The 27,333-nt window shown below is 41.5% G+C and overlaps 2 protein-coding genes across 6 annotated transcripts in view; one reads left to right on the plus strand and one right to left on the minus strand.

The window, feature by feature from the left end:
• KIAA1328 (KIAA1328 ortholog) overlaps nucleotides 1–6,066 on the minus strand; it is a 427,554-nt gene extending 421,488 nt beyond the window's left edge. For 2 of the 5 annotated variants that reach the window (XM_061400423.1, XM_061400422.1), the window contains exon 1: nucleotides 5,766–6,066. In XM_061400423.1, the coding sequence (XP_061256407.1) occupies nucleotides 5,766–6,066 (301 nt within the window). The other 3 variants (XM_061400426.1, XM_061400425.1, XM_061400424.1) reach the window with 3 other exon arrangements.
• Nucleotides 5,626–27,333, plus strand: part of TPGS2 (tubulin polyglutamylase complex subunit 2) — a 64,880-nt gene continuing 43,172 nt past the window's right edge. The window contains exons 1-2 of the mRNA XM_061400483.1: nucleotides 5,626–6,310; nucleotides 25,105–25,184. Coding sequence (XP_061256467.1) covers nucleotides 6,229–6,310; nucleotides 25,105–25,184 — 162 coding nt within the window. The 5' untranslated portion in view covers nucleotides 5,626–6,228. The remainder of the gene's footprint in view (nucleotides 6,311–25,104; nucleotides 25,185–27,333) is intronic.

The following is a 27,333-nucleotide window of genomic DNA, read 5'->3' on the forward strand; positions in this document are numbered from 1 at the left end:
GTACTTACTGTCTGACTTGCTAGGTGGTTCAGCTCTCCTCAGCAGCATATGCACTATCACAGCTTCAAGACTTTGGCTGGTAACTAGTGCCTCTAAAAACTTTAAACTCCCTCAGACATCAGGGATGAACACAGAAAATTTCAGGAGGCACATAAGACAAGTAAACTAACAAAAATTAGACCCCACTAGTCCAAGGAAATTGACTGTAACTAATACTGGAGCAGAGCGTTTCTAAATTCATTGATACCTAATCCAAAACAAAAGCTTTACAAGCTGAAATTGTGCAGACTCTTTAGCAGTAGAGTCATTTTTTTACATCCTCTGGGACTCTTCAGTTACTGTTTAATTATTCACTGTTGGAAATATACACATGGGAAAAAGTACCCAGGGGAAAAAATTCAAGATGACCCAGGACACGCTCCATATGACAGGGTCCTCAGTTAAAATATAAAATAGGGATGAATTTGCAGAATATTCTCCATCTCCAAGGATGACCTACGGAAAGACTGACATAACTGAGTCCTGGAAAACATACTACACTTCTCTAGACCATCCACAAAGGAGTCTGCTCATAGCTGGAAGGGACCAGCCACTGAGGGACCTACTTAGCCATACCTTGACTCAGAAGCTCATCAAATATTTTATACTTTCTCTTCTCTTCTTAAACCTGATACCACTTCCCCCATCTTTATTCTAAGCTAATAACTTTGCTTCCTATTTCTTTAAGAAAAACAAACTATAGAAGCCTTTGACAAACATGCATTTGCAGATGACATGATATTACATATAGAAAACACTAAAGATTCTACTGAAAAACTGCTGGAATAATCAAATTCAGATTGCTGATAAACAGAAGGTGCAGAATACAAAATCAATAAATAAAAATCTGTTATATTTTTATACAAGAATAACCACCAGGAAGACAAATTAGGGGGAAAAAAATCCAATTTACCACTGCATCAAAAAAAGAGTAAAAAAATCTAGAAAATTTAACCAAAGAGGTGAGAGACCTGTATGCTGAAAAGTTTAAGACACTGATGAAAGAAACTGAAGGAAAATGAAAGAAATTCACGCTCATGAATTAAAATATTGTTAAAATGTCCATAAAGCAATCTACAGATTCAAAGCAAAATTCCAAAGTCATTTTTCACAGAAATATTGTAAAACAAACAATCTTAAAATTTGTATGGAACCACAAAAGACCTTAATTAGTCAAAGCAATCTTGAGAAAGAAGAACAAAGCTGGGGGCATCACAATTCCTGGTTTCAAAATACTACAAAGCAACAGTTACCAAAACACAAAAGACCCCCATGACATTAACAGCTACCCTCTTCCTCCTTTATTTTTCTCCATAGCACCCATAATCATAAAATATTATTTTACTTATTCATGAACTAATTTCATTTCACTAATATGTAAGCACCAAGCCAGTGAAAATCTGCATTGTTTTGTTCAATGTTGTATCTCTAAGATCAAAGAATGCCTGGATCATAGTAAACCATCTAGGAACGAATGAAATTGGTATTTATTTAATCCCATGAGGCACTGTCCAACAACTCTCAATGTTGTCTTTCTCTCTTTGTCCTATTCAAAATATGCAAACAAACACCACCAGCTACAGCTACACCAAATTTCTTTTTCAAATATAAGACCACTAAATAAACTGATCTTAACAAAAGTTTTTATAAATAAGACAAAATATATTTGAACTTGCCTCCATCCAACACATACTTTCTAATTTTTTGTAATCTATCTTCATCCAATTATTTTTGAGAACCCAAATATTTATCTTCTTCAAATACCAATTCCCAACAAATGTATATTTCATAGGAAAGTTAAAGAGACACAATTTGGACCTCTTATTGTGTTCTGTCACCTTAGTTCCACTTGGTTCATCTGGAAGTGCCTCAATAGGAAAAGTACATCAAGTTATAAAGTCTTTAATGCCCAAGTTTCAGAAATTAAAGTGGCAAGCAGAAACCCAAGCCAGAAATGGTAGGGAGAAATAAATATACCTATCCTAGAGCTACACTACAGATGGTGACTGCAGCCATGAAATTAAAAGACGCTTACTCCTTGGAAGGAAAGTTATGACCAACCTAGATAGCATATTCAAAAGCAGAGACATTACTTTGCCAACAAAGGTTCATCTAGTCAAGCCTATGGTTTTTCCTGTGGTCATGTATGGATGTGAGAGTTGGACTGTGAAGAAGGCTGAGCGCCGAAGAATTGATGCTTTTGAACTGTGGTGTTGGAGAAGACTCTTGAGAGTCCCTTGGACTGCAAGGAGATCCAACCAGTCCATTCTGAAGGAGATCAGCCCTGGGATTTCTTTGGAAGGAATGATGCTAAAGCTGAAACTCCAGTACTTTGGCCACCTCATGTGAAGAGCTGACTCATTGGAAAAGACTCTGATGCTGGGAGGGATTGAGGGCAGGAGGAGAAGGGGACAACAGAGGATGAGATGGCTGGATGGCATCACTGACTCGATGGACGTGAGTCTGAGTGAACTCCGGGAGTTGGTGATGGACAGAGAGGCCTGGTGTGCTGCGATTCATGAGGTCGCAAAGAGTCAGACACGACTGAGCAACTGATCTGATCTGATCTGATCCTAGAGCAATACGATGTGAAGAAAATAAACTTGGTACTTCCCATTCTGCGATAACCTTGTGAGAGTGAATCACTTATCAGCAACATGTGTATCATCATTACTAACCATAATGATTTTCCTGACATATATGGTTTTTCCAGTAGTCACATATGGATGTGAGAGTTGGACTATAAAGATGGCTGAGTGCTGAAGAATTGATGCTTTTGAATGGTGGTGTTGGAGAAGACTCTTGAGAGTCCTTTGGACAGCAAGGAGATCCAACCAGTCCATCCTAAAGGAAATCAGTCCTGAATATTCTTTGGAAGGACTGATGCCGAAGCTGAAACTCCAATACTTTGGCCACCTGACGCTAAGAATTGACTCATTTGAAAAGACCCTGATGCTGGGAAAGATTGAAGGCGGGAGGAGAAGGGGATGACAGAGGATGAGATGGTTGGATGGCATCACCAACTCAATGGACATGAGTTTGAGTAAACTCTAGGAGTTGGTGACGGACAGGGAGGCCTTGCATGCTGCAGTCCATGGGGTCACAAAGAGTCAGACACAACTGAGCGACAGAACTGAACTGACATTATTTTAACATCAACATAAAGTCTCTATTTAACTGAAAACTCAATGGCAGAGATTATAGCTACTGCAATGCTTTGACCAGGTCCTTTATAGTTCATATTTGTTAATATCAGGTTTATAATACTGTTAAAGATAATACACTTGAGTGCACTTCAGCAATCAAATTTAGATACTGAAGAAATATTAATTTCTTTTGATATTACCAAGAGCTATAATGAAGAAGGAAAGCAGTTTAGGGCCAAAGGGGTATATTTCACTTGTAGATTTAAGCCATAAAATGACAACATGGCATATCACTGTTTACACATTGGGTATAAAGAAATACCTTGTGCAAAACAGCACTGCTGAATCATACTGTGCAGGAGATACACAACTCATAAAAACAACAATATGAAAAGGTGACCTTCAGTCACAGATGACCTATCCTCACATGACAGAAACATTTAGGAATGGGAAATCTCTCAAGCATACTTCTCCAATTGCTTAGGTAAGGCACTAAAAATCTCTGAATAGTGTGAAAAGAATACCAGATTACAGATAAATATACTTTTTGGCCTTTTTCTATTGAAAGTTCTAACTATAGGTACTTCAGGGGTGGTCTGGGAAGTCATCAGTGTATTGAGAAAAGAGATCAAGATCAAAAGACATTCCAATAAAAAAATTTTTTTACAAGAAGATCAAAAGACACATAACTAAATTAAATGATTCATAATTATGTTTTTTAGCAAAGATTCAGGAACAAATTCACATCTGACATGCTTTTAAGTCCTACAGATATAACATGAAAATATTTGACGCTGGATATTAATTGGTCATTACATGGAATAGGGAGGGGAAACAGGTGATACTTGTAACCTTGAAACTCCTTTCAAACATCTGAATTTCTACAGAATGTAATCACCACCATTTTCCTGAAATAACTTCAACTCCTCACTTTCACAGCAAAGATGAGTATTTTACATTAATTTTTAGAGTAAGGGAGAATGCAAGAGAAAAGGAAGGCTATATGACATCTATATGAAATACAGAGTAATATGACTATATAAACAATTGAGTACAAGGCTGCTAAGACCAAGAGCATAGATTCTGTTTACATACCTATTAACTTAATCATACCCAGTGCAACAGACTGTATCCCCTATCCACACCCACATACATTCTATTATATATCAGAACAATATCCTTATACATTTCATATCAGCACAATAGCATTGGTTATACAGAAATTTAAGGAATAATAACAAAAGCCACATAGATGGTTATGAAAATGATTACACTGAAGAACATTATAAGTTAATAAGTTTCATATATCTCTATCACAAAATTCTGACATTGCAGAGGCAATGTTTCACGAGAAAGACTCATCCCAATTTCCTGACTTCCCAATTCAGTCCAGCTGCTCCCGATGCACATATTCTCCTGACAGGTAAAGGAAAAAATATTTAATTTGCATAGTGTATTAGTGTGCTTTTTATCCACAGTGTAGGATCACAATTTCACTTGATGGTCTCCAACCTCTTACACACAAATGGCAATAATGCTTAGAAAGTCCATAACACCAAACACGCAGCAGCAAGAAATCCAAAAATGCCCCACTCTCCAAGGCATGACACTTTAATCCTAGTAATCCAACAAGGGGAATTGATAATATAACTTATTGAGTTTTACTGACTAGCTAAGTAGAACCTGCAAAGAACGATTCAGGAGAAGTTAACAGCAATGCCTCTAACAATGCTATGGCCAATCCTAGCAAACAGACAAAAAGGCTTGCCTCTGTGGGCATCCAACACACGGAACGCCCTCCTTTCAGGTAACTCTCCTGGAACATGAAGCAAGGGACCAAAGATCAATCTGGAACAGTGTACCTAACGCAGGCAAAAGAACCAGTTTTGTCAAACATCTCATTACTCCAAGGGTAAAAGCGCCACCGCTTCTCTACCATAGAACTATCCAAGAACTGATTTAACCCTGCTAGCGGTGACCTGCAACCTACATACAAATCACACTACTCCCAGGCCCTAAAATCTGCATCGCATCTGATTCCATCATCAGCATCATCAGCATCACCAGATCACGTCCCTGTGAAACCAAGTCCTACGATTCTCTGAAGATCTAAGTATGAAAATACATCGTCACTGCCAGGCCTTCGAAGTCCGACGAGGTCCTGACTTGCTCGTAACAGTGCAGGCCAGGGATACTTCTAAACCAAGACGAAAAGCTCCTGGACCACCCAACACCGTGCCCTCCTCCAGAAGCTCACTCCTCACAGACCCGGCCGGCCGCAGGTCGCCTCAGGCATTGGGCCCCTTCCAGCCCCCGACTCTAGGTCGTCTTTCCGGAGCTCACCGCCAAGGACGGCAGGGAAACAGCTTGGGTCGAGTCCCCACACCTAGAACTCCAGCCTGGAGAAACAGTGCAGGCTCTCTGCCACCTAACACCCAAGCAAGGGGACTGCCCGGCGGCCCGACTGCACGGCCCCGCCCCCGAGGTCCGCAGCGAGCTTCTCCCTTCCGCTCCGAGTCCCTCGCGACCTCTCGCCCCGGGAAAGGCGCCGGCGCCCCCTGTCAAGCGGGCAAAGGATACAGTCCCGACTCCAGAACGCCGCCGCGCCCGGGCGGGAGGGGCCCGCCACGTCCGCCATCTTGAAACAACCGCCACTCGGGGCGTCGCGCCGGGGCCGCCCCGCCCCGGCCCCCAGGCCCGGTCCGGATTGGCCACACGACACAGAGGCCCGCCCCCGCTTGCGCGGCCGACCCCGGCGGGGCGGGACGGTCCGGCCGGAGGGGTCGCTGGGTCCCGGCGACCTGGTGTGGAGCACCCGCCGGGGCAGCGGGAACAAACGCCTCGGGGAACTACTACCGCCCGAGCAGCCCGGGCCCCTCATCTCCGTCCTGCAGCCCTCTCAGGCGCCGAGCACTACAAGTCCCGGCATGCCGCGAACTTGACGGCCGCGCCTCCCGGGCGGTGTCCGGCCCTCCGGCCCGCCCCGCTCCCTCGCCCGGTCCCCACCCCTTCCCCGGCCGCACGCGGAGCCGGGACGCGAGACATGGAGGAGACGTCGCCCCCGCTGCTGGGCAGCAGCAAGCCGCACCTGGAGAAGCTGACCTTGGGGGTCACTCGCATCCTAGGTGAGTGGGGCGGGGGGCCGTGAGGGCGACTGCGGGACGAAGGGTGTGTCGCGGAAGCACGGAGGCGCGGCAGGAGCTGGACTCTCTAGGCCAGTGGACATCGCGACTTTACGTCCCGTTGTTCAGAAGGTGCGTTGACTGGGCCAGGGGACCGTTTGCCGAAAGTGTGGATGCAGACACGCTAAGCCCGAAGGTCACCCCATCCGAAATCCCACCACAGGATCCAGAAAGGACGCGGGAATAGATGTGCTGAGGGAAAACAGCAGGCCCCTGACAGTGGGAGGCTGGCTGTCCTGAGAGGCCTTCTTGGCTTCAGGTGGCAGGAGCGAGGTGGGGGAAGGTTGCAGCCGACCTCCCAGGGCAACCGTTCCCATGCGCCTCCGTGTGAATGGCACCTGAATTGGTCCAGAGAAGTCAAGGTTTGCACCGTTGAATGGGTGGTTTTCCTTTATGGAACCTTCCCTTAGCACCTACTACTACATTAAATGCTGGAGCTACTCTACAATGAAATGAAAAACACACACAGTTCAGTCATTCGTTATTGCTCAGAGGTAGCACACAGAAGGAGGTGATTGATGTTTTCTGGAGAGCTAAGAAATAAGTCCCACAGGAGATGATGCTGATTTTGAAAGACAAGTGGAAGTTAGCCAGATAACCGAGGAGGAGAAAGGCAGTCTAAGCAGGCCAAATAGTACATTTCAACACCTTCCTTTTGCATTCATAATAAAATCCAGATTTTGTGCCATGACCCACCAGTCTCCTATAATTTACCCTCAACTGTCTTTCTGACTTTACTTTCACTCTCTTTTGCCACAGTCGCCTCCTTGTTGTACCATGAACCCACTAAGCTTGTTCCCACGTCAAGGCTTTTACAATTCGCTAGACCTTCGGAGAAGGCAATAGCACCCCACTCCAGTACTCTTGCCTGGAAAATCCCATGGATGGAGGAGCCTGTTAGGCTGCAGTCCATGGGGTCGCTAAGAGTCGGACTCGACTGAGCGACTTCACTTTCACTTTTCACTTTCATGCACTGGAGAAGGAGGTGGCGGCCCACTCCAGTGTTCTTGCCTGGAGCATCCCAGGGACAGGGGAGCTTGGTGGGCTGCCGTCTGTGGGGTCGCACAGAGTCAGACACGGCTGAAGTGACTTAGCATAGCATAGCATAGCATAGACCTTCCATCTGAAATTCTCTTCCTTTGAATGTCTTTCTCTGACTTCATTCAAATCTCTGATTAAATATCACAACCTAGGAGGAGCCTTCCCTGAATACAGTTCCAGTAACATCGTTCCCTATCACTGTCGTCCTTTATCCTCCTTTTTTTTAAATCCTCATGGCTTTGCCACTATTTGAAATTATGTATTTTTTGTTTGTTTTAAATTGTCTCTTTTCTGTAGTTGAAGTCCATGAGGTTAGGAACTTTGTATTATTCTTCCTTATATGCCTGGGTTGGATGGCGACACCCGACTCAATGGACATGAGTTTGGGTAAACTCCAGGTGTTGGTGATGGACAGGGAAGCCTGGCATGCTGCACTTCATGGGGTTGCAAAGAGTGGGACACAACTGAGCAACTGAACTGAACTGAACTGATATTCCTCGGTGCCTAAAACAGTAAATGAGGTGTGAAACATCGTGATGTGTTTGAGAGAAGCGGTAAGTTTTAGAAATGAAATTAGAGTGTAGCTAATCACCAAGACCACTCATATCTTATCTCCTTATTCTTACCCAGACTTCTGCCCTATTACTTCTTGTACTTCTGGACTTAGGCAGGTCTTGCTATTCCACAGACATACTTCATTGTTGTTGTTCTGTCACTAAGTCATGTCCGACTCTTTTCGACCCCATAGACTGCAGAGTTCCAGGCTCCCTGTCCCTCACTATCTCCCAGAGTTTGCTCAGACTCCTGTCCATTGAGATGATGATGTTATCCAACCATCTCATTCTCTCTCACCCTTCTCCTCCTGCCCTCAGTCTTTCCCAACATTCAGTCTCTTTACATCAGATGGCCAAAGTATTGGAGTTTCAACTTCATTTGTATATTTATAAATCTAGAAAGTTTTCTCTAAAACAATTATTTTCTTTTAATAAATGTTTAATCTACTCAGGTCAAGCTAACTAAATGTCCCTTAAGCTGTCAGTTTGATTTAAAGGCCTACATAATTAAATGTCTATAAACATTTTAAATTTCATTTATGCATTTAATATATTCTATTATGTATTTCAGATGTCTGGCAAACTGCTAACAGTTACAAGTTAAAACCTACCTAAGGAATTAAACAACTCTGGTAATTAAATTTATAGGAAATCTAGCCTCCTGTAAGCAATCTATTTATAAATGTAGTCAAAACCTAAGAATTTCAAGTAATCAGAAATCGAAAATCATTTGCAGACATACCACAGAGATGTTGGAAATTAGGATCCAGACCACTGCAGTAAAGTGAATATCCTAATAAAGTGAGTCTCACAAATTTTTGGTTTCCACTGTGTGTAAAAGTTATGTTTACACTATTTAAAGTGTGCAATAGCATTATGTCTAAAAAATGTACATACCTTAACTTTAAAATACTTTATTGCTGAAAAATACTAACCATTATTTAAGAATGCAAGATTGCCACAAATTGTCACTTTGTAAAAAATTTTTTTAAAAAGGCAATATCTGAGAAGCACAATAAAGCAAAGCATGGTAAAACAGGCATGCCTGTATGTTTTCACATTTCTTTGTTGTTTGAAAAGACAGTATATTAAGAGGATTTTTTAAAGCAAAGCAGCTGAAGTCAGTGGTGGGTATATGGTAAGCAGCCTCCTAAAAATCTCCTTCCAAAAATATATGCAATAACTCCACAACTACATTTTTATCCAAAACCAAACTCTCACTGTTGCTTAAAGACAGAGAATAGCAAATGTGCAAAGTAACAGAGTAAAAAGAGAAAAAGCAACAAATCATAGGACCAGACCGTAATTTTTCCTGCCCTACTCTCTCACCACCAGAAGAATCCATGGCAAGCAAACAGACCCAGATATGATTCTAGCCAAAGAGGCTAGCTGAAACAACCAACAGAAAGGAGAAACTAGTGTCACTAACCTAGAAATCTTTTTAAATGACACCATATTGCAAAATGAAGGAGAGAAAAGTAAAACCCATAGAGAACTAATGCTGGAATCAAGAAATAAAATGTCAGACAACTGAGGAAGACTCTTCCCAAAAAAGAACTGAAGTAGAAGAAAACTTTAAACTCCAAACAAAATTAAAATACATGAACAAGTATAGAAAATTCAGTGAAAGAAAGTGTGAGCCAAGGATTTAATATCTATCCAAACTGTCTATCAAATAAAAGAACTTAGGAAATTCTCCACCCATTAAACCATCCTGAGGAATCTACTAGAGGACAGATTTTATGAAATCAAACATAGACTGAGGAACCTTCTGCAAAAAGATGTTCAACCTTCTGCTGAACATTATTTTCATACAGACTAATACAAACATAAATACATGCATATAAGACTAAACCAAAGGTGGGAGGAGAGTTGAAGAATGATGTAACAGTTATTTACTTTTATGACAAAAGGATGTTTAAAGGATGTAACTATAGTGTAACTAAGTGGGCAGATTGCTAAGATGACCTCCAGTTCTCATTTCAGTTCACTTCAGTTACTCAATTGTGCCTGACTCTTTGCAACCCCATGGACCACAGCACGCTAGGCCTCCCTGCCCATCACCAACTCCCGGAGTTTCCTCAAACTCATGTCCATTGAGTCAGTGATGCCATCCATTCATCTCATCCTCTGTTGTCCTCTTCTCCCACCTTCAGTCTTTCCCAGCATCATGGTCTTTTCAAATGAGTCAGTTTTTCGCATCATGTGGCCAAAGTATTGGGAGTTTCACCTTCAGCATCAGTCCTTCCGATGAATATTCAGGACTGATTTCATTTACGACTGACTGGTTGGATCTCCTTGCAGTCCAAGGGACTCTCAAGAGTCTTCTCCAACACCACCGTTCAAAAGCACCAGTTCTTCGGTGCTCAGCTGTCTTTATAGTCCAACTCTAACATGCATACATGCCTACTGGAAAAACCATAGCTTTGACTAGACGGACCTTTATTGGCAAAGTAATGTCTCTGCTTTTACATATGCTGTCTAGGTTGGTCATAACTTTTCATCCAAGGAGCAAGCGTCTTTATTTCATAGCTGCAGTCACCATCTGCCATGATTTTGGAGCCCAATAAAAGAAAGTCTCTCACTTTCCATTGTTTCCACATCTATTTGCCATGAAATAATGAAACCAGATGTTATGATCTTAGTTTTCTGAATGTTGAGTTTTAAGCCAACTTTTTGCTCTCCTCTTTAATTTTAATCAAGAGGCTCTTCAGTTCCTCTTCACTTTTTGCCATAAGGGCAGTGTCATCTGCATATTTGAGGTTATTGATATTTCTCCTGGCAATCTTGATTCCAGCTTGTGCTTCATTCAGCCCAGCATTTCTCATGATGTACTCTGCGTATAAGTTAAATAAACAGGGTGACAATGTACAGCCTTGACCTACTCCTTTCCCAATTTGGAACCAATCTGTTGTTCCATGTCTGGTTCTAAATGTTGCTTCCTGACCTGCATACAGATTTCTCAGGAGGCAGGTCAGGTGGTCTGGTATTCCCATCTCTTGAAGAATTTTCCCACAATTTGTTGTTATCACACAGTCAGAGGGATTGGCATAGTCAATAAAGCAGAAAATAGATGTTTTTCTCGAACTCTCTTGCTTTTTCCATGATCCAGCAGATGTTGGCAATTTGATCTCTGGTTCCTCTGCCTTTTCTAAAACCAGCTTGAACATCTGGAAGTTCATGGTTCACGTATTGCTGAAGCCTGGCTTGGAGAATTTTGAGCATTATTTTACTAGCATGTGAGATGAGTGCAATTGTGCAGTAGTTTGAACATTCTTTGGCATTGCCTTTCTTTGGGATTGGAATGAAAATTGACCTTTTCCAGTCCTGTGGCCACTGCTGACTTTTCCAAATTTGCTGGCATATTGAGTACAGCACTTTCACAGCATCATATTTTAGAATTTGAAATAGCTCAACTGGAATTCCATCACCTCCACTCCCTTTGTTCGTAGTAATGCTTCCTAAGGCCCACTTGACTTCACATTCCAGGATGTCTGGCTCGAGGTGAATGATCACACCATTGTGATTATCTGGGTCATAAAGATCTTTTTTATAGTTCTGTGTATTCTTGCCAACTCTTCTTAATATCTTCTGCTTCTGTTAAGTCCATCTCATTTCTGTCCTTTAATGAGACCATCTTTGCATGAAATGTTCCCTTGGTATCTCTAATTTTCTTGAAGAGATCTCCAGTCTTTCCCATTTTGTTGTTTTCCTCTATTTCTTTGCATTGATCACTGAGGAAGTCTTATCTCTCCTTGCTCTTCTTTGGGACTCTTCATTCAAATGGTATATATATATATTTTTTTTTCTCCTTTGCCTTTTGCTTCTCTTTTTTCACAGTTCTTTGTAAGGACTCCTCAGACAACCATTTTGCCTTTTTGCATTTCTTTTTCTTGGGGATTGTCTTAATCCCTGCCTCCTATACAATGTTACAAACCTCTATCCATATTTCTTCAGGCACTCTGTCCATCATATCTAATCTGAATCTATTTCTCACTTCCACTATATAATCGTAAGGGATTTGATTTAGGTCAGACCTGAATCGTCTAGTGGTTTTCTCTCCTTACTTCAATTTAAGTCTGAATTTTGCAATAAAGAGTTCATGGTCTGAGCCACAGTCAGCTCCCAGTCTTATTTTTGCTGACTGTATAGAGCTTCTCCATCTTTGGGTTCAAAGAATATAATCAATCTGATTTCAGTATTGACCATCTGCTGGTGTCCATGGTGATGTCCAGTGCTACCTGTATATAATCCTTTACTCTTGAGAATGGGCAGGACCTGTGAAAATGAGGGATGTTATGCCATGGCTTAGGTTACATTATATGACAAAGGCAAAGGGTTTTTGTGTATGTAACTAAAGTACCTAATCAGTTAACTTTGACTTAAAAGGGTCATTATCCTAGGTGGGCCTTACATAATCAGCGGGGCATTCTAAAAGAGAAGTAGAAGTCAGATGGATTTCCTCCTGGCTTTGAAAAGCTAAGCTGCCATGTTGTGAGACATCCTATGAGAGGACCAATGGCAAGGAACTGTGACTAGTCTGTAGGAGCTGAGAGCAGCCCTCTAGCTGATGGCCATCAAGAGGATAGTGTCCTTCATCTTACCAATGCTAAAAATTTACAGTAGTTATGCAGCATAGAAACTAATGTCTATGTTTCGTTACCTGGAAATGGGTTCTGCTACTACACATACCTATGTGGAAGCATCTTTGAGACTAGGAAATGGGTGGAAGCTGGAAGAATTTTCAGGAACTTAGTAGACAAAGTCTAATAAATCACCACTAACAGACTGATATTAGAAATCAACTATAGCAATGCTGAAAATATTGCTGGCGATGACTCAGAAAGAAATAGCATAATGGCAGAAATAAATCCTACCTTATCAGTAGTTACATTTAATGCAAATGGACTAAACACTTCAATGAGAAGGCAGAGATTGACATCAGATTTTAGAAAAGCAAAAATATGATTCAAATATACCTAGTCTACAAGAGACACATTTTGTATTTAAAGACACAAACAGGTTAAAACTGAAAGTATGGGGGAGGGGGGTGGAATATACCATGCAAATAGAACCCAAAGTGGAGCTTGAGTGGCTATACTAACAGCAGGTAAAATAAACTTTAAAACAAAGTTCATTATTAGAAACAAAGGAGGATGGTTTATGATGATAATAGATATCAATGCCCAGGAAAACAAAACAATTATCATATATGTACCTATATCCTGAAAGATGATGCTGTGAAAGTGCTGTACTCAATATGCCAGCAAATTTGGAAAAGTCAGCAGTGGCCACAGGACTGGAAAAGGTCAGTTTTCATTCCAATCCCAAAGAAAGGCAATGCCAAAGAATGCTCAAACTACCGCACAATTGCACTCATCTCACACGCTAGTAAAGTAATGCTCAAAATTCTCCAAGCCAGACTTCAGCAATACGTGAACCGTGAACTTCCTGATGTTCAAGCTGGTTTTAGAAAAGGCAGAGGAACCAGAGATTAAATTGCCAACATCTGCTGGATCATGGAAATAGCAAGAGAGTTCCAGAAAAACATCTATTTCTGCTTTATTGACTATGCCAAAGCCTTTGACTGTGTGGATCACAATAAACTGTGGAAAATTCTGAAAGAGATGGGAATACCTGACCATCTGACCTGCCTCTTGAGAAATCTGTATGCAGGTCAGGAAGCAACAGTTAGAACTGGACATGGAACAACAGACTGGTTCCAAATAGGAAAAGGAGTACGTTAAGGCTGTACATTGTCACCCTGCTTATTTAACTTATATGTAGAGTACATCATGAGAAACGCTGGACTGGAAGAAACACAAGCTGGAATCAAGACTGCCAGGAGAAATATCAATAACCTCAAATATCAATAACCTCACTTTCACCCTTATGGCAGAAAGTGAAGAGGAACAAAAAAGCCTCTTGATGAAAGTGAAAGAGGAGAGTGAAAAAGTTGGCTTAAAGCTCAACGTTCAGAAGACGAAGATCATGGCATCCGGTCCTATCACTTCATGGGAAATAGATGGGGAAACAGTGGAAACAGTGTCAGACTTTATTTTGGGGGCTCCAAAATCACTGCAGATGGTGACTGCAGCCATGAAATTAAAAGACGCTTACTCCTTGGAAGGAAAGTTACGACCAACCTGGATGGCATATTGAAAAGCAGAGACATTACTTTGCCAACAAAGGTCCGTCTAGTCAAGGCTATGGTTTTTCCTGTGGTCATGTATGGATGTGAGAGTTGGACTGTGAAGAAGGCTGAGTGCTGAAGAATTGATGCTTTTGAACTGTGGTGTTGGAGAAGACTCTTGAGAGTCCCTTGGACTGCAAGGAGATCCAACCAGTCCATTCTGAAGGAGATCAGCCCTGGGTGTTCTTTGGAAGGAATGATGCTAAAGCTGAAACTCCAGTACTTTGGCCACCTGATGCAAAGAATTGACTCATTGGCAAAGAGTCTGATGCTGGGAGGGATTGGGGGCAGGAGGAGAAGGGGATGACAGAGGATGAGATGGCTGGATGGCATCACTGACTTGATGGACGTGAGTCTGAGTGAACTCCAGGAGTTGGTGATGGACAGGGAGGCCTGGTATGCTGTGATTCATGGGGTCTCAAAGAGTTGGACACGACTGAGCGACTGAACTGAACTGAAGGTCCAAAATATATGAAGCAAAAACTGACAGTGTTGAAAGGAGAAATAGATAATTCAACAATAATAGTCTCAGATGATACCCTACTTAACAACAGTTGATAAAACAGATGGGCATAAAGTGAACTTGGAACTAGTAAACTTAAGCAACACTAAATTGACTCTACCTAACAGACATCTGTAGAACACTTTATCAGAAACAGTATAATAAAATTCTTCTCAAGTATACATGGAGTAACCTCAAGAATAAACCATATGTTAGACCGTTATGCAAGCCAAAATAAATTCTGAAGAATTTATATCATACAAGGTGTGTTCTCTGATGACAGAACATACCTGAATTGTGCGATAGAATGAAAAAAGCAAAAATCAAACTTCCTCAACATGATGAAGGGTATCTATGAAGAACCCACAGCCAACATTTACTTAATGGTGAGAAACTGGATACTTTCCCAGTAAAATCAGGAACAAGACAAATGTTCATGGGATCTCCAGCACCACACCAAGTTGAGGTTACAGGACTTGAGAGAAAGTCATGTTCTGATTTATTATAGTAGAAGCAAAGGGAAAGGTACACGTGGGAAGATTAAGTAAACCAGATGTAAGTTTTCAAGAGTCTTCTCTTAGTGGAATCACATGCTGCTGCTGCTGTTGCTAACTAGCTTCAGTCGTGTCCAACTCTGTGCGACCCCATAGATGGCAGCCCACCAGGCTCCCTCGTCCCTGGGATTCTCCAGGCAAGAACACTGGAGTGGGTTGCCACTTCCTTCTCCAATGCATGAAAGTGAAAAGTGAAAGTGAAGTCACTCAGCCGTGTCCAACTCTTCACGACCCCATGGACTGCAGCCTACCAGGCTCCTCCGTCCATGGGATTTTCCAGGCAAGAGTACTGGAGTGGGGTGCCATTGTCTTCTCCAGGAATCACATGGGACACCCTTAATTATTCCAGCAACATGTGACAATACATCTGAAATGTTGTCTACTAGGGAAGCTCATGTGACCCAGGAGTCCATACCTTTTATTGGAAATGCATTATGTAGACACCCTCTACCTAATATGTACCAAATTTGAGACTCCCAGAGGAAAGCAGGTGCTTAGAAGGAAATGGCAACCCACTCCAGTGTTCTTGCCTGGATAATCCCAGGGACGGGGGAGCCTGGTGGGCTGCTGTCTCTGGGGTTGCACAGAGTCAGACACAACTGAAGCGAATTAGCAGCAGCAGCAGCATAAACCATACTGTCTGCAATAGCAAGTGAGTACAGTGAGCCATTCTCACCAGGGAATGGTAGAAATCCTCTTGAAATCCAAGTTCCCAGATGCTAACCAAGGACCCACCTTACAAGCAGATGTCTCTAAATATTACAGTCTCAGGTATGCTACATTCTCTCTTTTCTGCAAAATAAGAACTCCCCTCTTACCACTTCTATTCAGCATTTTACTGAGATTCTAGTCAGGGTAGTTAAGCAAGAGAATGAAATAAAGACACACAAGTGAGAAGGAAAGAAGTAAAGAGCTATTTGCCGATAACATGCTCCATGTATTAAAAAGAAAGTCCTAAGAAATCCACACACAAAAAAAGGAAAAAAAAACAAACAAAACCCTATAGCTTAGCAATGAACAAGTCCAAAAATAAACCTGTAAAAACAATTCAATTTATAATTGGGTCAAAACAGTAAAATACTTAGTATAAAGTTAAATTAACAGAAGTAAGGTCAGGAAGCAACAGTTAGAACTGGACATGGAACAACAGACTGGTTCCAAATAGGAAAAGGAGTACGTCAAGGCTGTGTATTGTCACCCTGCTTATTTAACTTCTATGCAGAGTACATCATGAGAAACACTGGGCTGGAAGAAGCACAAGCTGGAATCAAGACTGCCAGGAGAAATATCAATAACCTCAGATATGCAGATGACACCACCCTTATGGCAGAAAGTAAAGAGGAACTAAAAAGCCTCTTGATGAAAGTAAAAGAGGAGAGTGAAAAAGTTGCCTTAAAGCTCAACATTCAGAAAACTAAGATTGCATCTGGTCCCATCACTTTATGGGAAATAGATGGGGAAACAGTGGAAACAGTGTCAGACTTTATTTTTTGGGGCTCCAAAATCACTGCAGATGGTGATTGCAGCCTTGAAATTAAAAGCCGCTTACTCCTTGGAAGGAAAGTTATGACCAACATCGATAGCATATCAAAAAGCAGAGACATTACTTTGCCAACAAAGATCCGTCTAGTCAAGGCTATGGTTTTTCTAGTGGTCATGTATGGGTGTGAGAGTTGGACTGTAAAGAAAGCTGAGTGCTGAAAAATTGATGCTTTTGAACTGTGGTGTTGAAGAAGACTCTTGAGAGTGAGTCCCTTGAACTGCAAGGAGATCCAACCAGTCCATTCTAAAGGAGATCAGTCCTGGGTGTTTTTGGAAGGACTGATGCTAAAGCTCAAACTCCAATACTTTGGCCACCTGATGCAAAGAGTTGACTCATTGGAAAAGACTGTGATGCTGGGAGGGATTGGGGGCAGGAGGAGAAGGGAACGACAGAGGATGAGATGGCTGGATGGCATCACCAACGCGATGGACATGAGTTTGAGTGAACTCCGGGAGTTGGTGATGGACAACGAGGGCTGGCATAGTGCAATTCATGGGGTCGCAAAGAGTTGGGCACAGCTGAGCGACTAAACTGAACTGAACTGAACTGAAGGCATAAATGAATAAATTACATAAGTGCATGACTTATACTACAACACACTATGTAAAGAAATTAAAAAACATCTAAACAAACTGGAAGACATGTTTATGGTTTGGAAGTCTTAATATTATTAGAATCCTATACTCTGAAAATTGACTAAATTTACAATCCCCAAAACGTCAACTGCTTCTCTCTCAGATACTGACAAATAACCCAGTCCTAAAATTAATATGAAAATGGAGACCCAGAATAGCCAAAACAAAGTTGGAAAAGAAGTACAAAATTTAGAGGACTTAAACTTCTCCATTTGAAAGTTCACTACACTTGGGATAATGAAAATGTTCTGCAGATGAATAGTGGTGATAATTATACAACAATGTCAAGTGTACTTAACTGTACACTTTAAAATAGTTAATATGGCAGATTTTTATGTATAAGTACAATAAATTTGCTTCAAATCTACAGTAGTTTTCACTGGGGCGGTGCTATAAAGATAGAAGTATAGATCAGTGGAATAGGATTCAGACTCCTGAACTAAACCATCACATTTATGGCCCAGCGATTTTCAACAGAGATATCTAAATAATGAGGGGAAAAGTCTTTTCAACATATTTTGTGGCAACTGGATAGCCACATGCAAAAGAGTGAAATTGGACCCCAACCTCAATTCAGATACAAAAATTAACTCAAAATGGATCTTAGATATAAATGTATGTGCTAAAACATAGGCCTTAAATTGGTTTTTTAATGACTTTGGATTAGGCAGTAGATTCTTAGATCTAACACCAAAAGTACAAGAAACAGAAGAAAAAAATAGCTAAATCATACTTCATCAATATTAAAAATGCTTGTGCTTTTAAAGATACCATCAAGAAAGTGAAAAGACTCCACAGAAAAGGAGAGACTGCAAATCACATATGTGAAAAGGGATTTATGGGTGAAATCTATCAAGAACTCATATGACTCTACAAAAACATCAAATAATCCAATCCAGATACCACTTCACACCCTCTAGGATGCCTGCTTAAAAACTAAATAAATAAACGTAAGTCTTGGCAAGGAATTGGAGAAACTGGAATATTCACTCACTACAGGTGGGAATGCAAAATGGCACTGCCACTTTGGAAAGCAGTTTGGCACTTCCTCATAAAGCTAAACATTGTTCCCTATGACCCAGCAATTTCACTTCTGGATATATACCCAAGAGAAATGAAAACACTTACATGCAAAAACATGTACACAAATATTCTTAAAAGCATTATTTATAATAAAGTACAAACAGTCCATATGTCCATCAGCTGATGAATGGATTGAAAAATGTGGTATGTCCACACAATAGGAAATGTTGGCAAATGAAATACAGTACTGATCCATGCTACAATATAGATTAACCTTGAAAACTAATTGAAAGGAGAGTTACAAAGGCCATGTGTTTTATGATTTCACTTATATGATCTATATGTACAGATGTAAAGTAAATTGCCAGAATGCTGGGAGTGGGGAATGGAAAATGGTACAAGGTTACTTTTTCATGAAAGGATTTACAACTCTGTGAATATACTAAAAATCACTGAAGTATACATTTCAGTGGGGTGAACACTTTATGGTGTGGAATTATATCTCAATAAGGTTTTTTTTTTTTTAATAAAAAGGAATCCCAAAAAATGGCCCTCCAAGATTTCCTGAAGTATAACACCTGTGATTTGTTGTGTGAATTGGCAAAAAGGGAGATTATCCTTAACTACATGAGCACTTTACAACAAGCTGTTAACAGAAGAGGAAGTCAAAGAGATTTGAAGCATGGAAAAGATTTGTTATGCTGTTGTTGGCTTGAAGATGGATAAGAACACATGATAAAGTATATCATAATGGCCGCTGAAAGTGCCCCCAGCTGACAGCAGGCAAGGACTGAAGACTTCATTCCTACCACCACAAGGAGTTGAGTTCTGCCAGTAACAGGAATGGAAGATGACCTGGAGCACCCAATGCGAATAGATCAGCTGACACTTGAGCAGTCGGTTTGCCTGGATGTATAGAAATATAGATCAATTATTTCAGCCTCAGCAGAGAAACCAGTCATGCTGTGCCAGATTTACGAGATACAGAACTGTGACCTGGGTGCTGTTTAAAGTTGCTAATTTGTGGTAGTTTCTCATGAAGCAATAGAAAACAGTCCATTCCCCCAAATATTTTAAAGCAAAGAGCAAACGATACACATTTCAAAAAGAAACATAACAAGTGTAATATGATACATGTAATTACAAAATATAATGATAAGGCTGAGACCAAACATAACCCTCGTAACAATAAATATGAATGAGCTTAAATCACCTAGTAATAGAAAAAGATTTTAAATCTGGCTCACAAAACCCAACTATTTGCTATTTCCCAAAACATAACTAAAGCAAAAAAATTAAAACATATTTAAAATGAAGAGATATATACATGTTTCTGGTGTCTCACAACTGTCCACAAGTCTCAGTGATTCATTAGAAGAACTCACAAGACTCAGACAGGACTCCCAGCTATAGTTTATTATATCAATCAGTTGAACCCTGGAAATCTGACCTTTAACATATCAGGTGGTATCCAGAGGAAGCCGTGTATCAGCTTCTGAAGTTTTCCCACAGGTGAGTGGTCACATAGAGTACACTCCTTCCTCAAGTGGTGAAATGCTACAATATGTGTGCAGTGTTTCTGCCCAGGGAAGCTGGCCTAAGACCCAAATTCTAGGGGTTTTATTGGGGGCCACTCATGTAGGCAAAACAATCAGCCTTTTGTTGTTACCAACCCTTTTGCGTTGGGCACCAAAAAGGGTCTTCCTGCCCAGTATCATTAGAGCCAGTAGGATGAGACCAAGTTTGGTCAGAAGCAAAGGCAAGTTTTATTTGATCAAAGAATGGAAAGAAGCCAGCTCACACTCTAGAGTATAACTCAGCCAGGGGTGGGGCTGCTTTGTAGGGTTCTTGTTGGGGAGGGTGAGTGGAGTACTCACCAGGCTGCACCACTTTGCTGTTTAGATCTCAGTGCTGGTTGCACACTGTCTGTGGAGGTCTAAAGTCCATGGGGCCCCGGAAGAGTCCAACGCGCCTTAGCAACTTGGAGACTCAGACACAGTAACCAAACAACAAACTACTTCAAAAGTGGCAGTTGAGTTTTTTTGGACTCTTTGTATCTTCTGTTTAGAATTTGCCCCAACTGCACAGTTTGATAAGGGGTAACCTAGATAGCATATTAAAAAGCAGAGACATTACTTTGCCAACAAAGGTCCATCTAGTCAAGGCTATGGTTTTTCCAGTAGTCATGTATGGATGTGAGAGTTGGACTGTGAAGAAAGCTGAGCACTGAAGAGTTGATGCTTGTGAACTGTGGTGTTGGAGAAGACTCTTGAGAGTCCCTCGGACTGCAAGGAGATCCAACCAGTCCATTCTAAAGGAAATCAGCCCTGGGTGTTCCTTGGAAGAAATGATGCTAAAACTGAAACTCCAGTACTTTGGCCACCTCATGCGAAGAGTTAACTCATTGGAAAAGACCCTGATGCTGGGAGGGATTGGGGGCAGGAGGAGAAGGGGACGACAGAGGATGAGATGGCTGGATGGCATCACCGACTCAATGGATGTGAGTTTGAGTGAACTCCGGGAGATGGTGATGGACAGGGAGGCCTGGCGTGCTGCAATTCACGGGGTCACAAAGAGTCAGACACGACTGAGCGACTGAACTGAACTGAACTGAATGATTATATAATAACTGCATCTTGCTCAAGGACATTTTTCTTCTTCTTAACAAGAACCTTCTGACTAATCTTACCTTAAGATGTATGTTGTGAGAGTGGATCTGGTAAGACCTTTCTATTGTTAGTTCTAATCTTGTTCATTTAAAATGTATGTTGTGGGAATGGTTCTGATAAAAGTATATAAGGCCTTGATAAGAGTAGCAAGTGAACCCCTCTCTCCCCCTTCTGATGTCTATGTCAGAAGCTTTTTCTGTCCTTTTTCACTATATAATAAAACTTCTGCCACACAAAAGCTTTGAGTGATCAAGCCTGGTACCTGATCCCTGAAGCTAAATCTTCTTTGGAGATCACAAATCCAGCATCATTCACTGTTAGCTATCATCTTGGGGGCTCTGCAGATGACACCACCCTTATGGCAGAAAGCAGAGAGGAACTAAAATGCCTCTTGATGAAAGTGAAAGAGGAGAGTGAAAAAGCTAGATTAAAACTCAACATTCAAAAAACTAAAATCATGGCATCTAGTCCCATCACTTCATGACAAATAGATGGGGAAACAGTGACAGACTTTATTTTCCTGGGCTCCATAATCACTGCAGATGGTGACTGCAGCCTTGAAATTAAAAGACGCTTGCTCCTTGGAAGAAAAGCTATGACAAACCTAGACAGCATATTAAATAGAAGAGACATTACTTTACTGACAAAGGTATGTATAGTCAAAGCTGTGGTTTTTCCAGTAGTCATATGTGGATGTGAGAGTTGGACCAAAAAGAAAGCTGAGTGCCGAAGAATTGATGCTTTTGAACAATGGTGTTGGATAAGACTCTTGAGAGTCCCTTGGACAGCAAGGAGATCAAACCAGTCAATCCTAAAGGAAATCATTCCTGAATATTCATTGGTAGGACTGATGCTGAAGCTGAAGCTGCAATACTTTGGCCACCTGATGCAAGGAACTGACTCATTGGAAAAGACCCTGATGCTTGGAAAGGATGAAGGCAGGAGGAGAAGGGAATGACAGAGGATGAGATGGTTGGATGGCATCACCGACTCAATGAACATGAGTTTGAGCAAGCTCCAGAAGTTGGTGATGGACAGGAAAGCAAAGAGTCAGACACAACTGAGCATCTGAACTGAGTCAGATACTACTTCTCATGTCACATTAATAATAAACCATACACAACTTGTTATTGCTATTATTTCTAAATATACTCATGATTTTTTGGTTATCCATGTTATGATGATTTATAATAAATATATATTTAGACTTTGTCACTATTTCAGGCACAGAGTTCCTAAAACCCCTGAAATTTCCTAAGTGATAAAAGAAGGTGCCTTTTGTTAATGAAGTGACTGGAAAGCCCTTGGGTAACCTAAAGATGGGTCCAGTTCCCAAGGGAACCAACCAGGATTAACGGGTTGGAACTTTCACTCCTCCACCTGATTTACATGGAGGGGAGAGAGTCTGGAGGTTGAGTCATTTGCCAATGGCCAGTTATTTAGTCAAGCATGCCTGTGCAATGAAGCCTCCATAAAAAAACAAAAGAGTGCAGGGAGTTTCCAGTCTGGTTAACCAGACGCTTCCTCATGCCACTGTGCCAGGCCCCAAACTCAGCAAGGACAGAAGCCCCTTTGTTCAGGACCCAGCCCTACACATCTTATCTCCCTGTTGATCTGTAATATCCTTTAAAATAAACCAGTATTCCAGTGAGTAAATGGGTTTCCTGAATTCTGTGAGCCCCTGTATCAAACTCATCAAACCCAAGGGAAGGATCATAGGAACTCCTAATTTATAGCCAGTCCGTCAGAAGCACAGATAACAACCTGGACCTGCAGTTAGCATCCGAAGTAAGGGCAGGCTTGTGGAAATGAGCTCTTGTGGGATCTGAGGCTTTCTCCTGGTAGAGTCAGGATTGAGTTGAATTGTAGAACACTCAGCTGGTGTCTGAGAATTACTTGGTGGTGTGAAGAAAACTTTCCCTCATGTTGGAATTAACTACTAAGAGAAAACAGTAGGCTTGGTACCTGCACCTGTGGTCAGAGATTTAGTTCTGTGAAATAATTAATGTAATATATCTGAACCTGTTTCCTTATCTTTAAAATAATGATGCCTGCTCCACATGATTGTTGAGTCAGTGAGATAACTCATATCAGTCCCCAGAAATACAGCATTATACAAATGGAATTTACTGTGTGGCCCTGTCTTCTTCACCCCCAGTATTTCCTCCTTATCAGTGCTGAAGTATTGGATAGCAGACTCTCTGCAGTAGGCACTTCCTAAGCAACTTGTTATATGAAAGTTTTTAAAGTCAGCATGTTGAACAGTTGTCCTATCCTGGAGATCTACAAAGATTAAAAATGATATGTTGTCATCTGTGCTACATTACAGCAGTTCTGTCTGAGCCTGTAGCCCTTCCACACAGGTCTGTTACAAGCTGAAGAATGGTGTGTTTGTGTCTCTCTCAGCCTACTTACTGATAGTGTTGCTGTTGGCTAGGAATACCTGAGGCACTCACCTAGGCCTATACTACTTGGATGAGCCCCACAGAGATTTCCCACATTGAAGCTGATGTTGTGGTTGGACCAAACATTGTGGCTTTTGTTATGACTGAAGATATACCTCAGCAGCAACCATCGGGGAACCTTGAAAAAACATTTTTTTATTATACACAGGTTCTGGAGGGTACATGGTATGCCCACAGCCACACAGCCAGATAGCTGGGAGTGAGTGAGCAGACCTGGGTCTTTGCTTTTATTAGAGCCCCAGAATTGTGTGTCTAGGGTTTTGCAGGTTTACACTTTATTGGTGGACTTAAAACTTAAGAGGGGGAATTAGGACATCTGAAAGGAAAAGGTGGCTCATTCAAGTAGTCAGTTATCCAGGTTACCCAGGGCTTTCTAAAAGGGGAACTTTGTGAGTTGGGGGTGGCCTCATTCCTCATCTAGTTGTTTAGTTAGTATCTGTATCATACAACTGGCAATTTGTTTATTCAAGATGGATGTATTTGAAATGGATGCCTCAGCAAAACTTAATGTTAGGTACTTACATTATGTGTTTGTCCTCTTGTAGCCCTAGGCATTAGATTGCACTGTGAGTATAGTCAGATGACATCCCTATGTAACCAGCTGTGTTGTGGGCCAAGAATTCTGTATTCTTCGGTCTTAACTGCAGGTGGAGTAGTGGGTTGCCAAGACTAATTAAAGCTAGACTCTGCATTTGTGTAGGATAATTGCTTTAATTGGCTATGCCAGGGGGCATGTAATGACTTTTGAACATATTCTTCATTTTTCAGCTAGACCCATACTTGGAGTCAGAGGATTGGCTTTGTGGTTTAACCTCTCAACCTCGGTGTCCTTGCTGTAAAGTTGAATAATGGCATTTATTATCTACTGTCTTAGTTTTGGTGAGCAGTGCCAAATGAGACTACCCTTAAAGGGATAAAACAGTGTCTTCCATCCTAACCAGTCAGGGGCATAGCAAGGACTCACCCCAGGTCAAATGGCTTGAAGCTCACTGGTTTTCTACCACAGTACCATGCTTCCCAACACATTAGAAAGAACCTTGAACAGAAGGCAGAAGAAAAATTGTGTATATGGTACTTTTCACTTTTCCAAAGTATCTTCATTTCCGTTTCCTCTTCTGTTTCTTCATTCCTGTTTTTGCTTCACTTATTGAGGAAAGTATTACTGTAATTCTTGTCTTACTGAATGCAGAAGGAAGTGAACACTCATCTGAGGTCACACAGCTGGTGAATGCACAAAGCATGACTAGGACGGTGGAGTCCCGATTTCTCAGCTAGTGTATCGGGCTGTTGCTGCATCCCAAGATTTGACTCTTCTGAAAACCTGAGGAAAACTTTGCTATGTGGAAAGGATACTGGCATAATTATCACTAGAAGACTACATGGTCTTAGCTTATGGGACTGACTGCTTTTGAGGGACCAGCTGCTTTTATTACAGGGGTAACAAATGCTCCTTAGAGGGATCTGGTATTCCTAGAGCAGACTTCAACAGTTCATCAACCTTTCTGGTAGAAATATGTGAGAATGGACCAACTACTCTACTCTCTGCTTCCTCTTCCAGAATCATCCCCAGGTGTGACAGAGGTGACCATCATAGAAAAGCCACCTGCTGAACGTCATATGATTTCTTCATGGGAACAAGTAAGTGTCAACCTGTTGAATCCTCACCTCCCAACAAAGAGTGGTCAACTTAAATGTCCCTGAGAAGGAAAGACTGGACAGGAAACTTTTTCTTATCTCAGGCCACAGCCTTCAAGTTAGAGTTCATCTTTCTCTCTGTTTCTGTTCAGGGCTTTTAACGCTCCCTTCCATTCCATACCATCTCCCCAACACAGAGCATCTCCTCTGAGCCCGTCTTAAAGAGGCAGTGGAACATTTGAAGTTGTATATATACACGGCAAAGCTGAAAATCCAGCAAGGAAAGAAGGAATTAAATATTCATAAGCATGCTGGGCAGAACGTGGTTAAGTGTTGCAGAGAAGTACTAACCAGATTAATAGCGAATGCTTTCCAACCCTCCTCTAAACTTTCATTCATTCGTTTATTCAGTAAAAGATTTAACCTCCTAAAATGGGCCAGGCATTGTGCTTGATGCTGAGTCCTAGAGATTCAAGGGTAATCAATAAAGAACACAGTTTCCTACCTCTTGATCTTGTCTGAGACATAGTATAAGTCATCCCAAGTATAATTACAAAGCAGATCAAGCTCTGTGAAATAAAGGTTAAGGGAGCATTGTCAGGAGCCCTGACCTAGTCTGGAGGTTGCAGAATATTTTTCCCAAAGAAGTTATGAGAAGTTTTTAACCAGATAGATGAGATATGTGAAGAAGATGCTTTGAGCCTGTGTGAAGGCTTCAAGATAGGAAGGATTACATTTTTGAGAGCATAAAGAGGGTCCATGTGGCTAGAGCACAGAAGAATGAGGGAGAGAGATAGACAAGGACCAGGACATGCAGGGCTTCTCAGATCATTAGGATTTTGTTCTTTACATTTACCAAGGGAAGCCACTGAAATGTTTTAAATAGAGAAGTCATATTTCTGTTTTGGAAAATAACTGTGGCCGAGTAGCAAGCAGCAAATGGATCTGACTAGGGAGCACAAGGTCACCTTGTCACTGAGTGAGTGCTGCTGCCATATCTGGTAAATTATTTCATTTAATCTTCATAATAACCCTGGCAAGATCAGTGTCCATATCTCTGTGTTATAAATGAAAAATCTGAGGGTCAGAGAGGTCAAAGAATTTGTCCTGGGCCACATAGCTACCAAGTAGCAGAGGCTATATTGTCTGCCTCTAAGCACATGCCCTTTCTGCTCTACCAGACTACCCCTCCTACGGAAGGCAACACTATGTCAGCCTTGCCCTCGCCAGCCAAGCAGCCCCCAGGAATGTGGGCATGGTCAGTCCCTGCGAAGAGCTCCCACCCTCCCAGGGCTGAGCAGTGGCTTCACTGGCATATCAGTAGTTGCTATTAAGGTTTCTCTCCATGACCTCTGCTCAGCAGCACCTCAGCTCTTAGCATGGACTCACTCAGCTTCCACTCCCATTTTTACTCACATTACCTAAGAGAAAATGAAATTCCAGAGCAACGTCTACTGTTAAGCTCTTACTAGCTGATTGTGCTGGCACAGCTGTGGCTCTGCCAGCCAGGCCTGTAGACTTTGTGGATTACATCCCTTCTTATTCTTAAAAGGTTTGAGTCAGGCCTTTAGGGAAAACTGCCTTGGGACTCTGTAAGAATGAGAACTTCAAGTTTTTCTGTCTGCTGAAGAGGAGATTCCTAGCTTAGAAACCCAGGTTCATAGGTCAGGATGGGAGGATGAGAGGACAGGAATGCATTTTCTGGGGTGGAACACCATTAAAGCTGTGTCATTATGTCACTTATTTATTGAGGTAGTTTTTGAGGCATTGTCTTCCTGTGTCTTATACTGGATATTTCCCAGAATTCTCTAAGATGACTTGGTGCATTTGTTCCAGTTTTACCTATGATATCATGGTTTATTCATTTGTAGCATGCCTTCCATGACTGCTTTTTATATCTAGTGACACTGGGAACTAATCTGCCTCCTGGAAAATGCAACTTTTGGGGGTTCCCACTTAGCTTAGACTGATATTGAGGAGAATACAGTTGTAGAGCTGGATAAATAGCCATCAGCAGACTGGAAGAATTAAAGGATATGCACGAGAGAAATAGATTTTTAACTAACTGAGATAGCCAATAGAACATTTTCTTCAGACATATTGAATTGGGGGAAGTTTTGCAGTAATTGCAGCATACAGGCTCAGTAGTTGT

This window comes from Bos javanicus, chromosome 24 (assembly GCF_032452875.1).
Source record: "Bos javanicus breed banteng chromosome 24, ARS-OSU_banteng_1.0, whole genome shotgun sequence".
In the NCBI taxonomy this organism is placed as follows: domain Eukaryota; kingdom Metazoa; phylum Chordata; class Mammalia; order Artiodactyla; family Bovidae; genus Bos; species Bos javanicus.